Genomic DNA, 16,617 nt, shown 5'->3' with positions numbered 1-16,617 from the left:
TGACAGAGACTCTTAAGCATCCTATATTTACCCTATATTAACAATAAAGCCTAGCTTATTTTATTTATTTAAATGTTTAAATGCTGTAAACCCATTGATTTCTACCAGTCCAACAGATGGATCAATTTAATCTCATTGATCTTGAAGGTGTAGAATAGTTCTCTAATGCATCAGAAAAAAATATGCTGCACATTTAACCACTGTCACCTGCAACTGGAATAGAGTATGTTTCTTAAAAAAGACATCATGTGTAATAGTAAGAAAATATCACACATTCCAGAAATAGGACAGCGATGCTTTCATCTCTCATGCAGTGATAAAGATCTTTTGACTTTGAAAGAAACCCTGTGATATTTCCTGTTGTCTGATGACTTAGTCCCTTTCTTAGCACCGGAAGAAAGGAGGTAATGAAGTGAACAATTCCTGCTGAAATTGACTTAATTACTACTTTTGGGGAAACGTCTATGAACAGAGCTGAATGGAAGGGGGTTCCGTTTCACAAATACTGGGCCTAATACAAGAAAGTTAATATATTAAATGTCACTATGAAGACAGAAACAAAGAACATTTGATCACACAAGTGCTTTTTCAAAAGGTTAATACACACAACTCATCTGATTACTTATTACAAGGTTTCATTCTGTACTTTATACTGCTAGGTGCCCCCCCTTTCATGTAAAATGGAAGCCCCCACAGTGATCTCACTTAATTTTTCAACTATATCTTCATCGTTTTCACTTACATTGTTATTGACAGGCTCACAAAATTAACTGCCATCATCTACAGTACATACTTTTTTTTTCCTAGGTAGCTTGAGCTCATTAGTTTAAAGCAATGCTCTTCCATAAGCCAAGCCTAGCCTGTTTGTATCCCTTATTGAAAAAAAAAAAGTACAGATGGACATAAAGCATGTCCACACTGTAAAAGCCAAAAAAAAAGCAGAAATCACAATAACACTGTATTCACTAAATATACATTGATCTGCCTAGACATTCAAAAAAAAGCCCCTTCGATACAACATGATTGGTAACACTTTGATTGGTGCTCTTTGTGAGCCAAAAGCACACTGGTAGAAGTAACCCAAATCTGAAACTCATGATATTAAGATATGAAAGATATTGCAGAAAATACTGATTAGAGGTGGAAATAATTCCTCTAAGCCTAAAAGATTCTAAAACCATTCTGGCCAGGACATGGAATAGTGAACCTTTTTTACATGCATCCATGGCAAAGCACACCACATAGTTATCAGAATGCTTTAATATGTGTAGTCAAATATGAATGATAAACACATTTTTATGCACTAGAATATTGAAGTCATGTACAGAAACTAGAGTGTATACTGACAAGTGTTTGCAGGCTTTGATTCCACCATATAAAGCTTTAAGTGTAGTAGAATACTTTATATGATGGTCTCTGAGGGATCCCAGTAATGTCAACAGGAGCTGGACTGCATTAGATTTCAGTCACACTATCCAACTCACTGGTCATGCTTTATTGTTCTTTCTGCAGGGCCTGGGTTACTACCCCAAATGCATATCAATTATTAAAAGTAGGCAGTATTTCAGCAATGCTTGCAGCGTTGGAGAACAGCAGTCATAATGGAGACTCTGAAATGCAAACCTACTGTACCTTAAAAAGAAGAGCCAAAAAGCACTGACTTCAGATTGTTGTTGTGAACACTGTCATGGAACTCAATTACAGACATGGCCTAATATCTTGAATTGTGTCAAGGGAAAGTTATATCTCACTGCTGTTTAAGGTGCACTTTTAACCTTTTTACCTGTGCAATGTATCATAATTAGACCTCCTCCCTGCCTTGTCAGATACCAAGTACTGATACTGAAACGGAGGTGTGCATTTGTTTAGACTAGAATGTACGGTGTTTCCCGGCTGTCTAATGTCTCTTAAAAATAAACTTCCGACTTGTTCAGAAACATCCTGTACCACCTTTAATAACAAAGTCTACTGACCATGTAACTTCTATTTGGATATGCTGCACTGGTTTCCCCATAGATTATGGCATTACTTCAATTTTACCCTGAGTTTATAGGACACTAAATAGGTTAATCCCTCAAGGATTTACTGAAACCTGCCATTCCTGCACAAAATCTGTGCTGAACTGTTGCTGCTGTCTATTCCCAAACACAAATATTGTTGGTTACTGCAAATACTTCGCTCTTAATGTCTTTAAGACATTAATTTATTTTATATAAACACATAAGAAATTAGATTAGCAAAATCAAAATGTATGTTTATGTTTCCCCTTCAAATTATGTGCAAGGTGAACGTCTTGGTTTCGTGTTTAATAGAAAACAATAATTAAAGAAGACAAGATTCTAAAAAAAAAAATTAAATGTAGATTTATTAACGCAAATTAAAGACATACACAATCATTATTTTGGACTTTTCAGGTAAATGGTTCACATCAATGTAATTAGAGAAACCCTTCACTATTGTGACTATAAAGTATAACTGCTCCACTGGCAGTATATGTAATTTCATCCTGAAGTCTGTCAAGAAGGTTATATCCCATCACTGAAGCCCTGAACACTTTTTCCACTGGACTGCCTGGCTGGTTTGGATACAACAGAAGACAATAGTGATCTAAGCTATGGCTGATGGGTGCTTTTAAAGGATTAGCTTCAATATACAGGCCAGTTTAAGAAATGACTACATTGTCTCTGTTAATGAAGCCGAATAAAAGTGAACCAATTTCAGCTAGAAGGGCAAGCTGTAAAAAACACATTACAATTTGCAGAAAAAGCTCATTATGTGCAATGAAACAGGCTTGAATAAAGAAGGAAAATGATAATAGCAGTAAAATAACCTGCCAGTGTGTTTAGAATATTTCAAAAAGAAAGCAAAAAATAAGCTGCTGGTGGTCCAATACTTTTTGCCTCTCTGACTTCACTGTTTACTGTAAGACTGTAAGTTTAAAGATTAAGGAGAGTAAGCCTCCAGGTTGTGATGGAACCTGCAAACAGTTTGAAGCACCAGTGGAGTTGCTGTATTTTTGTCCTTAACTATTTGCCAGACCCTTTGACACCCTCATTGCCTATTACTTTAACCATCTCATATGGACTAATCTGAAATCCTTAAGGCAGCAGTGCTTACACACGTTAGTAAGACATTCCCAGACAGAAAATAAAGAATCTTCAGTTCCTCAGCAGTTAGTCTCCGTTTTCAGTGTTAGTAGTCTGGCAGAAGAAGGAAATACAGGGAGAAGATTAAGTAACATGGTGGCATTCTTCACCTGCAAGTACATGACCTGTATAAAGTTATGTGCTCTGTAAAAAGCCGAAATGCAACAATACATTCACTTCTTTAAAAAAAAACTGGCCCCATTTCAATTGAAATCCGTTTGCTGTAGATTTGGTAGATTCATAATTAACAAGTTGTTTCCAAATAATGATCTTTCATTGTGTACACAATCCTCCATAGGTTACACAATAGCCTTTACATCAGAAAGAGCAAAATAAGCATTGAAAGCTTTAAATCTGTACATCCTGGAAACCCAATTTATAAACATCAGCCTCATTAAAACAGGTTTTATTAAAACAGGTTTTACAGCACAGTGAAAAGGTTTAGTGACTAGGCGAATTCTTAACTCTTCTCCAAAAAATTAGTTTGAGAACACTCACTGCTAACAAAAAAAAAAGTAAAAGTTGACCAGTTTTCTTTCCTGCATCTAAAATAGCACAGCCTGAAAAACAGTCATTCAGCACCATGTACTGTATATAAGTGGCACAAAAAAGGAAAAATTACAAGGACTGTGTCATCAAAATCAATTGTAACCTTGCTGTAATGGACTGTACAACACTGCAGACAATCTGTACCAGAACAGCAAGCCTGCTGCCCTGGCACACTCTGAAAAAAACTTGTTTTAAAGTTATCACTTGATTTAATTCACGCTCCTCTGGAACATACAGTAACTCTTTACTAAATACGGCACTCTGTGTTATTAAAATTAAGTGACTTGAAATAACTTTGATTTACTAATATCATTTTGCTGGAAATAATCTTTATACTGTGCAAAACATAACACTTAAGAGGATCTTAATATACCATATTGCCCATATATACACACACACATATAAAGCATAACATTTATTTATCAGCCAGTAGGAGCAGGTGTTTAGTACTGCAGCCAAAGAAATAAATGTACTATGTCCTAGGTGTTTACTGAGCCAATTTCCTTCCAGGCAAAGAAACCATGACATGTACAGTAAGTATAGATTAAACTAATAGGAAAAAGCTTTTCTAAAGCCTAAGTTTTCAAATGCACTTTCTAGATCTTTGGACTGATCTAGACAAAGTCTACCCCTTCAATCAATCACTTAGTGTTATTTTTGAATTAATATGCCATAAACAACTGCTGCCATTACAATCTACGCCTAAAATCTGGAACTACTAAACTCTAAAGCTTTTTAAGCTTTAACAGAGATGACTGCAAGGAGAGACCATTTAAGTATTCAGAATCTTCTAAGGCTTTTATCAATTTGATCAATTAACTGCTGGCAAGCAAATGACCTGGATGGATTGACCGGCCTCCTCTTGCTCGTAACATGTTCTTGCTTTAGGCAGAACTCTTAGCCATTGCTCTCAGGCAATGACCTAGCAGCACTGAAGTCATACACACACATCCTCAAATGCGAGTTGAAGGACTGACACAACTCCCTTTGATACCATCTAATTGCACCGATGCCCTGGCATGCCACAGGGCTCACTGTTTTACAGCATGCTGAGGGTCCCCCACTGTCTCCGTCCATCACAGTTTCACCAGTGTTCACCTGCAATACTGAGCGTGAGGAAAGGCACAGACTCCTGACCACAATATTCAGGCTTTGTGGTTCATCCTACTCATCAGGACGATTTTAGAAGATCTGCTACACTGAAGCACACCTCTTTATTATCCATTTAGGACCCAGCAGCATAGTTCCTTATTTTCTTATATTTCCGTTTAAACACATTTGAAGAAAGCACAGTTCTACAAAAGTTCACATTTTTACATTTACATTCATTGGAAAATCAGAATCCAAGGGTTTTAAGGGTAGTTATTAACAATTAAAACAAACATACAGACTTGTACTTTAAGGTGCTATGTTAAACCATCTTTTTGGAGAATTTTGCATAGAAAAAGAGCTTCACAATTTCACTCTGCTGGAATTTACCTCACCACTGAAATACAACACCTACTGTATACAAATTAGTAGCAACACAGTATGACAAACATACTGTAGGAATACAACACAACAACTGGGGCACGCTAACAGTATATTTATCAAATGAGACCTACAGTACAGTTTATATTTGTTTTACTGTATATGTTCTAAATAATATATCAAACCAGTGTCATAAATGACTCAATCAGTTAGCCTTCAAATTCCACAAGAGGCTAAAGACTTCAGAATTATGTACTTCAAACATATTTCTATTCAATATAAATTACTAAACAATTACTTTGGCACCACTCACTTGAAATTACTTGAACAAATATTCCCTTTGAAATAATGCTAATATTTCAGAACAATGGGTTTTACTATAGGCTGGAAAACACTGAAGCATGGGAAAAAAATATTTTGATGAAGTAAGAAAAATATTTGAAAGGGTTACTCAGTTTTCACAACAAAGCTGTGTTTGTTTAAACTTCAAACAGGGGGAAATGGAACTATTTTAGAAACAGAGCCTCAAACCTGAGACAAACATTGAAAATGATAACATTAATTCAATATATTTTAACAGTAACCTGTATTCTTAATTTGTAAAGCACACTTTTAACAAAATATAAAGCCCTCAGTCACGCGAGTCACGGACAACATAACTGTTTTTCATTAACGCAGCTCAACGTAAGTGATCCATATCACATGTGTCCATCACGTGTGTCCATCTTTAGCTCGAACGCAGCAAGCAAACTGCATGGCACAGATTACCAGAAACATTGCACATTAACAACAGGGATGTTCCTCCCTTTAATGTGTAAAGCATGAGCCAGGTTAGTGAAGTCTTTTTGGCAATGGTTGATGTAACTGTACACATATATGCCCAATTTTGAACATTTTTACCCAATTTTTATGCAAGTAAAACTTTCAAAACTGCATCACTATCTTAGTACAGCACCAGAATAGACACCAAAGGTCACATGCCTTGACTTGTTTCAGAATGCATTCAGACTGGAACACATGGGAATCCCAAAGCAAGGCCAAATACCTACAGTCAACAACCAAAAACCACAAACCACACTGTGGAATGTGGATTTAGCTCTTACAACACTCTTGCATTGATATGAATATAGACCCTTGCTTAATCTTGGGCTTGAAGCACTTCTTAAATGTCTTAATGCATATACAGTAGGTACATTGTCTATAGCATGTGCTATACTGTTGCAGTAGAAAACCTGGTAAGTTTTGACCGCCTATGGGTCTGTGACACAGGGGCTGGAGGTCATTTTACAAAAAATTGTGGTTTTTGTTTTACAAAAAAGGGATGAAGGAAAAACAAAGAGGCGAAAGCAAACAAAACCCTCATCAAATATCCAGCAATATTAGTATGAAATACTCTGACACACAAACAACAATGCAATACCACTATGGTTTCTCCAAGTGAATATATTAGCCTTTTAAAATCTGAAGTCTGTCCCTGAGAAGCTATGCAACTGACTCCTCAAATAATGAGAATGAGACATATGCCTACATTCATGTGTTGGTTAATTTGCCTACTAAGTAGTGCAAGGAAGCCAGCCCATCATTCACAATAATCAATATTTCTGTCACATGCAGTTATGAAACAACATACTATGATCACCCAATTCTTCACCAGGGATACAAGATAGGCCTGATTGTACTAGATGTCCTAGATGTCCAGAGGCGTTGAACTTCAAGCACAGTCTTTATTTAGAAGCTGCTAGGTAAAGAGCTGCTAATCAGAGGGTCTATGTTTTAAACTACACTAATCACACTGAGGCCCCTGAGCATAAGATTTGATGGCACGGTAATCCAGCAGTAAACCTGCTTATTACTTTAATAATTCCTATCCAACATAAAAAATCTGTTTATTCCTAGTAAGGAAGCACCAACCTGGAGTCCACCTCACAACCCCAGGGTGCAAGGACTACATCCTGGAGTTGATGCCGGTGCATCACAAGTCTCGCACGCAATCAAGGCTTTTCAAGGAGAGTGCGAGGAACCTGGAGAAATCTCATACGAACGAGGGACAAAATGCAAACTCCACATAGAAAGAGCACCAGTCTAGAATCAAACCCAGGACCCCAGAGCTGACCGCACAGTACATCCAATAGCCTTGCACTGAAATAAACATTCAGCACAGAACTTTAAAAAGAAACATTTAGAAAACGTTTCCGTATTAAAATAAAGACTTCAATTGTATTCACAGAAGCAAGTAAGAGGAAACACTGATTAAAGGCAAAAGAAAAAAAATAAAATTGAAAGTATTTTTTCTCGATATGTATTTGTAATATATAAAATGATTTAAAGCACAGACCAGCAGCCAAACTGGTGTAGTGGTGGGTAAGGCCTTGAATTATGCTGGTACAAGCTTCAACCTGCTCCACCTTTTACAAGTCTATTAATAGGGTGTGGCTGTTACAGTATACTCACAAGTAATTTTTAAAGCTTCGGCTTTTGCTTATTTTACGCCTCGCAGTATTTTGCCGAGAGTTTTTTAAATATAAACTTAAATATTTTTACATCTCCTCACCCTGCTGTACCCTCTATTTACATTCCCTGTAGGACCTGCTCCGAGAAGCAGTCTGTTTTGCACTTCATCATTTTTTCTTGAACGTCAAATACTGAGCTTTGTCAGGCTAAAAGGAGACGTTCTGCGTTATAATTGTCGTTCTGCGTCTTGATCATTATAAAACAGGCGGAGAGCTTGTAGTTCTGTTTACACGGGGAAAGGGAATTAAGTTAAACAACGGTTCGTAACCGAGTAATGGCACCCCTCTCTGGACAGTTTAAATTATCCAAACCGCAGGATATTGTTATTAAAAATAATAATAATCACAACTTCGGCACTTGTGCGTAAGCAACACATTCACAATGATTCATTAACGTAGCAAAAATAAAGCTTTTAAAAAGATTTAGCAAATTTCCTGGAGAAATAGAGTTGGAGCCCAGTATTTAATGCAACGTAACACTGCAATACTTCAGAAAGTAGGATGCTAGTAAAGCAAACGCACTTTTAATAGCTGTGATGACAGCAAAAAAATACAGTTTATTAGTAGGTTTACTATCGACAAGAACAAAATGACACAAATAACTACGACTAACAAATGGACAGCTAATGAATTTCCTGCTGTACAATACACAGGAGTTAAACCAGGTCTATTTCAACACCTAGCTACAAAATGCAAATAACCAGGTAGTCTTTCCCAAATGGCTCAAAAGAAAACCCTCAGCATAAGGATGAACTGGAAAATGTGTTCTTCCTTGTTTGTGGTTCAACTGCGAATCTGTGAGAAGAGCGATATAAACCGATTTGACCTCCCTAATAATAAAATTATTTTTATTCTTTAAAATATGCTCTCCATAGGAGGTTTATTTTTATCAGACGTCTGTTTGTTTGCGTACTGAATAAACTTAACTGGCAGTTTTAGTGCAAGGTGGAGCAGAGATACAGTACATAACTCCCAGACAGGAGAAATGTTCCAAGGGTGAGGAACGAACCAGAAACGAGGTAAAATATTGACCATCATTACTCACCAGGTCTGACTTCCATAGTTCCATCTTTTCTGCTACACCACAAAGCCTTATCCCCGCTTTGTAGGATATAATGATCTTTGGCTTGAAACAGCTCCATTCTGACAATACAGTACACAGCATGTGCATATACTAGATCTGCCGGGTTGCTCAACAGTCCATCGTGCTGTGGAGAGTGTGTGATATTTTATCTAGGCTGTCATTCATTAGAACTGATGGAAGGGGAATAACACTACAAATCCCGTTTTAAAAACATCCCTGTTAAGGGAAGATACTGTACGAGTCTAATTACTCTGTGCTCTGCTGTGAGAGTACTGTTTCTGTCTCAGCCTGGCTCTACCTTGCTTTCCTCTTGCTACCCAGAGAATCGATTTCCTGCAGAAGCCGTTCACATGTGACTTAAGTCGTCAGCCGAGGGCTGTCCTTTTAAAGGGAACACCGCCCTCTTTGAAGGCAACATAGTGTCTTTAGAAAATCATCTACTTTGACTCTATTCATTTTTAAACATGACGCCTCTTCTCATTGTAGGTTAGTTAGAACAGTGAGGGAATGTTTTGCAATTTCGTGTGAAATAGGCAGTACTGTACTCAGTTTCACCAGCAAAATCCATAAAACTGCAAATCTGTCAAAACAGATACATTTTGAACGAGTTTGAAGTACTGTAGTTTATTCATGCCTAAAGATTCACGCAGCTCTTGTTTTAGACTGAGTTATAATAATTGTACGTCAAGTATTATTAATTTGCATATGAATGAAAAATCTTTACATCTCTACTAAGAGGGGAGAGAGAAATATCATCCTTAAAAATAATTTAAAATAATAAATCTGTCGTTGAAACTTAAATAGTTTCATCATGTACAACTGAAAATAATATGAAAAATTTGTGAGGAGGGGTCAGTTCCAAGCACACGCAGAATAATAACATTTTTGGCGAGGTTCGAGTGCCCTCTTGTGTAAGTGGAGGTGAGGTACAGAGGCAATGCATGTTAGGATGCAGTGTATGAGGTTTAAAAGTCAATAATTATTAAGTAAATATTTTAATTTTACAACTGTTTAAAGGGACAACAATTTGAGACGGTGGATATAAATGTGAAATGATTGTCTTTGTAATCCTCAGAAGTTACTGTCTATAGATGATGTTGATTTAAGGTGGCACCAAGATTGAAGTTCATCCGTGTTTTTTCATACATTTCTGTGTATGCTACACACATAATAGTGACCAACTAATGTAAGAAATCATGATTTATAAACAGGACATTCCACCTTTGTTTCACTCTATATCACTCGATTTCACATCCCATCTTTCCAAGGTGGAGAACCCTGGAAAACGTCTTTGACAACATGCCTTCAAAAATAGTAGCACAGTGTGACCCCTTAGTAGCATAAAGACACTATCTCACCAAGCACCATTCATTGTCTTGATCTACAAAAGCACAAGTCTGTCTAGAGAAGCTGTAAAATGTTTTACATAAGTCAATTAAAAGTATTGCTTTTTCTGAGCAGTTGTAACACATACACACAATATGGCATCATACAGTGACACATAATTCTTAAAGTGTCAAGGCACAGAAGACCTCAAAAAGTTGAATATCTGGAGGAGTCCAAGCTGTTGCTGATTTACGACGTAGCATCTGCTAATCAGAATAAAGAACTCAGAATTCAGTCTCACAATATACAGAACGTCCAGGGTGATATTCCTGGAATCGTATAGACACAGTAGATGCAAGAATCTACTACAATATGTTTGAGTTAATAATGCACATCATCAACAGAAAGCCAACCTTTCATTGGACAACAAAACTAAAAATAATACTTTTCCAAAAATCAAAGTACTTTATCTAATTCATATGACAAATAAGAATAAGGAGAATCTTTCTTTTTGTAATATTTAAAATAAAACCAGAGTAAGCTCAACATTGTTAAAATCATAACAGAATTTTAGAAATGTGAAGAAAAGGGTAAGAACAGTTATAAATTCCAAAAATCTCATCCAGTGTTTTCTTCAGTAATGTGACTTATTACAGGTATTCACAACCCATCCATTAACAAATGCTATGTGTTTTCATCCCTAAAAACAAATCCCCTTAATTTCCACTTCTACCCTTAGATCATTATTAGTCATAAAGTAATCCTCTGGGTTGTTTTTGTCATCACTCTGCAGGATTTAAATACTTGTAAAAAGTCTCCTTGTAACCTCTTCTATTCAAAACTAAAGAAACTCTGGTTTTTACCTGTCTGTGTATGATGTTACATTAAGATCAGGAATTAACCTTATTGTTTTTTAACTGATTCCAGAAATGCAATATCCCTTTTTTTAATGTGGTGAACAGAACAGAACAGTACATGATGTCTAAATTAGATCATGATTTTAAGACCACGGGGGTTTGAAATATATACAGCTGGGAATGTCAATGTACAACACAGCCCAGACATGGTTTACTTCAAGGGAAGAGAGCTGGATATCATTGAGAGCTCAAATGAAACTGAAATGTTCAGGAACTCTGGGAGTATGATGGTATTTAATAAAGGCAAAATTATGCTAAAATGAATGAATCACCAAGCCATGGCATGTAGATATGTCATTTGCTACAGTCTCTTTACCTGACTCTGCACTGTTTTGGTATTTCAGCAATGCTGAGTTGGTTGCTTCCCGCATTCTGAATCAGACCTGCCAGTTAGGCAGCATAACTGTCAAGTTAGTTTGCTATAACTTTTCTATTCCTCATACTGCTCCACTAAAAGCTTGTAAATAGCATCATAGGCTACTGTAATTCCAATTACTGTAAATACTCAATACATTTCATCTATGTTCAAGGATTATATGGCATTAAGACCACATTATTTTAGATAGGTCACCCATGAAATCATATACTCAGTGGCAAATGAGTGAAGAATGGCAGTATGGTTGTCTGCAGTGCTCTCACCTCTGTTGGATGCAGATTTTACAGACCAGAAATGGAAATCCTAAAAGAGATACTAGTTTAAGGAAAATATGTTTGTAATTAATATTAGTTTTCTTATTTTACTTATGGTGCCACTAGACATAAAAATGAGGTGTTCCCTCCAATTCAATTTAACTTTCATTTGTATTTAAACTGACTGGAAACCAATGCAAGGACTCTGAGACAGAAGTGATGAGATCACTCGAATGCGACCGGGTCAGGCTGTTAGCAGCCAAATATTGGCTGAACATATTGGAACTTGTTAAGTGTAGATTTACAGACTCCGGCAAGTAGGGCATTACAATAATCAGTTCTGGTAAAAACACATTAATCCGCAGACAACTTAAGAAGCAGCCTGGCATTCTTTTTCAAAAATGTAAGTCTTTACAGTATTCTGCACACGAGGTACAGAACAGTACAGTAGAAAGTCATACTTTAAAGCATCAAATGTGGCACTGAGATCTAAGAGTATTAAGAGTGAAAATGAATCAGCTGCCCCTAACATCAGCAACTTTAACACAAGCAGTTCTATGTAATTCCAGTGTTATGTATTTGCCTAAAGACAGATTGAAATGTGACAGAACACTCAGACTTTAACCAACTGATGGTGGAATGCTGGTATGTAGGATTCAAGATCTGTAAATGACAAGTTTAGTTTCTTCCTACCTAAACTGATCAAAGTCCTATAAGGGCAGAAAACACCATTGAGTTCTGAGTTAATGTTATAACCTCCACAGACTGGGACTCCTGATTGTTGTTTTAAATGTCTAAACGTTTTGAATGGCAGTGTGCGGTACAGTATATAACATACATGGAACATATATATCCTGTGATGGACTGGAGGCCTGTCCAGGATGTATCCTGCCTTGCCATAGGCTCTGGCTCCACTGTGACCCTGTATTGGGTAAAGGTAACATTATTACAGGGCAGAGAATTTAATATTTTTTCCAGTCTTACTAGATATAGAGGTGTTGATTCCAAAATGTGTCAATAAAGTGCTTTGATTTTCTTGAAAAGAGATCTTAAATAAAACGTGTATTCATTATCACCAACTGTTACATTTAGAAATCATACAGCTGACAGCCAACTACCCTAGGGCAGGAAGGAATCACATTCCACAGAGATCTGACCCCTACTGTTGCAATGCGCTCTGTCACCTTAATACGCCTGCAGTGAGCCTGCTCATCAGTTCGCTGAGAAGAATTGGGCAGCAATGTCCTCCCAGGCTGTGGGAGGGGAACAGGAGATCTGTGTGCAGCAGTTTGCAGTATGACTCGCTCTTTAGATGTTCCAGTATTTTCTGTAAGGCCCAAAATAGATGCTGCCCTGGATTCCATTCAAGAGATCTTGATTACACTTGCACTTTCAGTACCATAGCACTTTAATCATCAGATGCATCTAAGCAGGCTGTATATGACAAGAAAAAAGTAACCAGGAAAAAAATTGTAATAGATTATGTTAAGAAATATCATTATCAGTGTTTTAAGTTAAAAAGCCTCTTCGGGTTGCGTTTCTGACAATAAAACAAATGATAATTATGAGTAAAGTGACTCATACCACTTATGCATTTCTGTGGGAAAGTGCTATAAAATTCCTAAAACAAAACTCCAAAGCAAAAACATCATATTTCTTCTATCAGGGTGAAATTAACCCGTACTCATTCCTTTGCAGCTCGCGCATTGACACTTTTTCCTTCTCTATGCGGTACAAATCAAGTTTATTCTGATATTAAATATCACGCTGGTTGAAACCCAGATGAAGAAGGGATTTCAAAAGGATTTAGAGTTTACATTTGGCTATGGCTTTTTCACAATATGATTTTAAAGGCTCTTATTCTAGCAAGACTTTGCTGTCAGCTTGTTGGAATTCAGTAATGTCACATATTTAGATGGCACACAGAGGGCCAGACTTCTGAGGGCTGATGCATTAACGCGAGTGATAAAAATGCCAGCAGTCCGGAGCACAAATGTTTGTGTCACCTTTCCTTGTAAAGCTACAGTTATTGCCATGTGAACTATTTTTGCATTCCAGTGAAATGCTAGCTGCTTTTTAACACATTAGCGCAGGTTAAGCAGAGGTTTACCTGTTGGAAATAGGTGACCTAACACCCATAAATGTGATCAAAGATGCTTGGGAGCATCCAACCTGAAATATTGTTGATAAAGACATACATGATGTAGCATAATGTACTGTACATATAGAGAATGCATACAGTACATATAAAACATACAGTATTCTATTGACCTAACCTGGCAAGATCATCATAACATATAACTAACATGCATCATGGGAAGATGTCATCATCTCAAAAACTAACAACAATTTAAGAAAGAAACTGTTTATTTAGCTGAAGATCATTGGCTTCATTGGCTTCAGAAAGAATCTGCCTGTGGAAACTGTGAGCAAAGTTTAAATTCTCACCTGCACTGTTATTACAGCGTTGCATATCTTAAGTAACAGAATCAGCATCTTTCCAACAGAGTTTACTAGTATTCATAAGTCCTTCTGATGAATTATTGAAAGAATATAAAAAGCACCTGTGTGCATGTGCTAAGGCATTAAAGAGACAAATTATGCTTTTAGAGATCAATTTTTATCCCAAGAAAATCAGTTAGCATAATTTGCCAATGTTTATAACAACACCAATAATAATAATAATAATAATAATAATAATAATAATAATAATAATAATAATACAAAAACATGTCTTTAAATGCGTGATAAGAGTAAACTGATTTGAAATAGTTGGGGAAGCATTTTCAATTAGACAGTGCACGACAAAGGCATTTTTCACAACCATGTGAAATGTTGTGTTCAGATTTGGCCTACCATAAAAGTGAGGTATTTAGAGCTACCTTAGATCTGACTCATGACTTCATCTCTTCTGTATGGAACATAATTACAGTTCCTACCACTTATAGTCAAACAGAGAAGTCTTAAACATTACATTTGTAAATGTACAACAAAAATACAATTGTTTGCAGAAAATATCGACAATCCCATTACCTTCATGACAACATTGTGTTCTTACCTGATACATTTGTTTTGAATTGTGAATTAATTTAGGCTGTATGTGTAATGGTTTGAAATTTAGATTTTTACATTAATTTTTTCTAAACCCAAATACATTCTGAATATAATGTCACATCATCTCCTGTACTAGTTATTTACAATATGTAACCTGTTCACTATTATCTCCAGATGAGAGTGCCTTCTGTGTAGACTCTGCATGTTCCAGAGCCTGTCCTAATAGCACAGGGGGTCATGCAGGAACTACACCCTGGACAGGATGCCAGTTCACACACAAAAGCACACATTGACACACAAGGGATTTAGTAACACCTCTTGACTACAGTAAATCCAGGTGACTCTTTGGATTGACATCATATTGTTCTATAATTTATGGTAGTTTTATATTTACAGAGACATAAATATATTAAATTATTTCAACTCTAACCACATTTTATTCCTGTTGATTGTTAATTATCCGTATTTTTGCCGTACAAGAAAGCATCTGTGAATTACACAGCTCTGTCCGCAGAATTGTCTTTTTGACATCTTCAAATAAGACACTCCAAACAGCCATCTAAGCAGACCCATCTGTATGGGACCTGCTTGAGAATATCCTTGGATTATTTCTAATCAGTGAATTGGCTTAGGGCTTGACAAGGAACAGAGAAACAGGAAATCACATAAATCCTGTCTTTTTGGGTGTTTAATGTTCACTTGTTACTGAAGTACTGCCAGCAAATTGTGAGGAGAGTTCTCTCTTTGTTATAGCAAACCCAAGGAATCTGTACATTTAAAATAATGAGCACTACACTATGTGCAAATATTAAAAAATATTTTTCTTTGTGAGAAACCAATAAAACTGTTAATTTTTTTTAAAGTAACCATTACAATAAACAATAACCAAGAACAACTTTGTATTAAACGGACTATATTTTAGAAATAACACTAATACATGACACTCAAGAACAAAATAATGAAAGAAAAAAAATATATATTCAAAGCTATGAGTATTTTTTTTTTATTAAACTAAGGAAACTTTTGACTTTTTTTCTGAGTAGGCTGTCTCAGTTTCCTCATGAATACATTAGGTAGCTTGCAATATTAAATACAGCCCATGGGTATTTGTAGTTGAAAGCTAGTCTAACGTTTACCCATCAAATTGCAAAATCGTGGAACAGACACCCAAAATAGACAAGGCAGTGGTGAACACTAAAGAAACATCCACAGTTCAGTTTCCTTTTCTTCCTAAAAAAGATTACCTTGATATCTGTATGTTCTTCCCATGTTTATGTGGGCTTCTTCAGGGTACCCCAATGTCTTCCCACAGTTCAAAAACATGTTGGTAGGTTAATTGGCTTCTGGGAAGATTGGCCCTAGTGCAAGTATGTGTGTGTGTGTGTGTGTGTGTGTGTGTGTGTGTGTGTGTGTGTGTGTGTGTGTGTGTGTGTGTGTGTGTGTGTCATCCCGTCCAGTTTGCATCCTGCCCTACACTTTTGCTTGCCGGGATAGGCTCCAGCTCTCCCACGAACCTGTACTGGACAAAGCAGTTAGAAAAATGATGGGAATAACACTGAAAAATGGTTATTCAGCATAACGGCCTTTTTTGGTCATACATAGTCTCTACAATTCTGTGAGGTGTTTAATATAATGCTGATATGAAAGATTGAACACAGTTCTATTCAAAGTATAAAAAGTTCTATAGGTGTGTTTTATAAAAAAAACAGCACACTATGCTTACGCACACTACTTTAAAAATCTGTGATAAAAATAGTGTGATAAATGTAGGTGTGTTAAAATGATTACATGAATCACATTACATTGCTTTTGGTACGCGCTTATCCAGTTCAGGGTCATGGTGACCCAGATGGTGGCACAACGCAGGGTACATGGATGAGACGCCAGTCCATCACAGGGTACTAACAGACACAAACACATACAGTACATTC

At 36.5% G+C, this 16,617-nt stretch overlaps 1 protein-coding gene across 3 annotated transcripts in view; it reads right to left on the bottom strand.

Annotated features, from left to right (window-relative positions):
- The window catches only part of inpp5f (inositol polyphosphate-5-phosphatase F), an 84,576-nt gene extending 75,476 nt beyond the window's left edge, over positions 1-9,100 (bottom strand). For all 3 annotated transcript variants that reach the window (XM_088635548.1, XM_088635549.1, XM_088635550.1), the window contains exon 1: positions 8,721-9,100. In XM_088635548.1, coding sequence (XP_088491674.1) covers positions 8,721-8,817 — 97 coding nt within the window. In that variant the 5' untranslated portion in view covers positions 8,818-9,100. The remainder of the gene's footprint in view (positions 1-8,720) is intronic.
- Positions 9,101-16,617: the final 7,517 nt, after the last annotated feature.

Source organism: Lepisosteus platostomus, chromosome 6 (genome assembly GCF_059453375.1).
Source record: "Lepisosteus platostomus isolate fLepPlt1 chromosome 6, fLepPlt1.hap1, whole genome shotgun sequence".
Taxonomy (NCBI): domain Eukaryota; kingdom Metazoa; phylum Chordata; class Actinopteri; order Semionotiformes; family Lepisosteidae; genus Lepisosteus; species Lepisosteus platostomus.
This window is presented reverse-complemented; position numbering and strand designations above follow the sequence as displayed.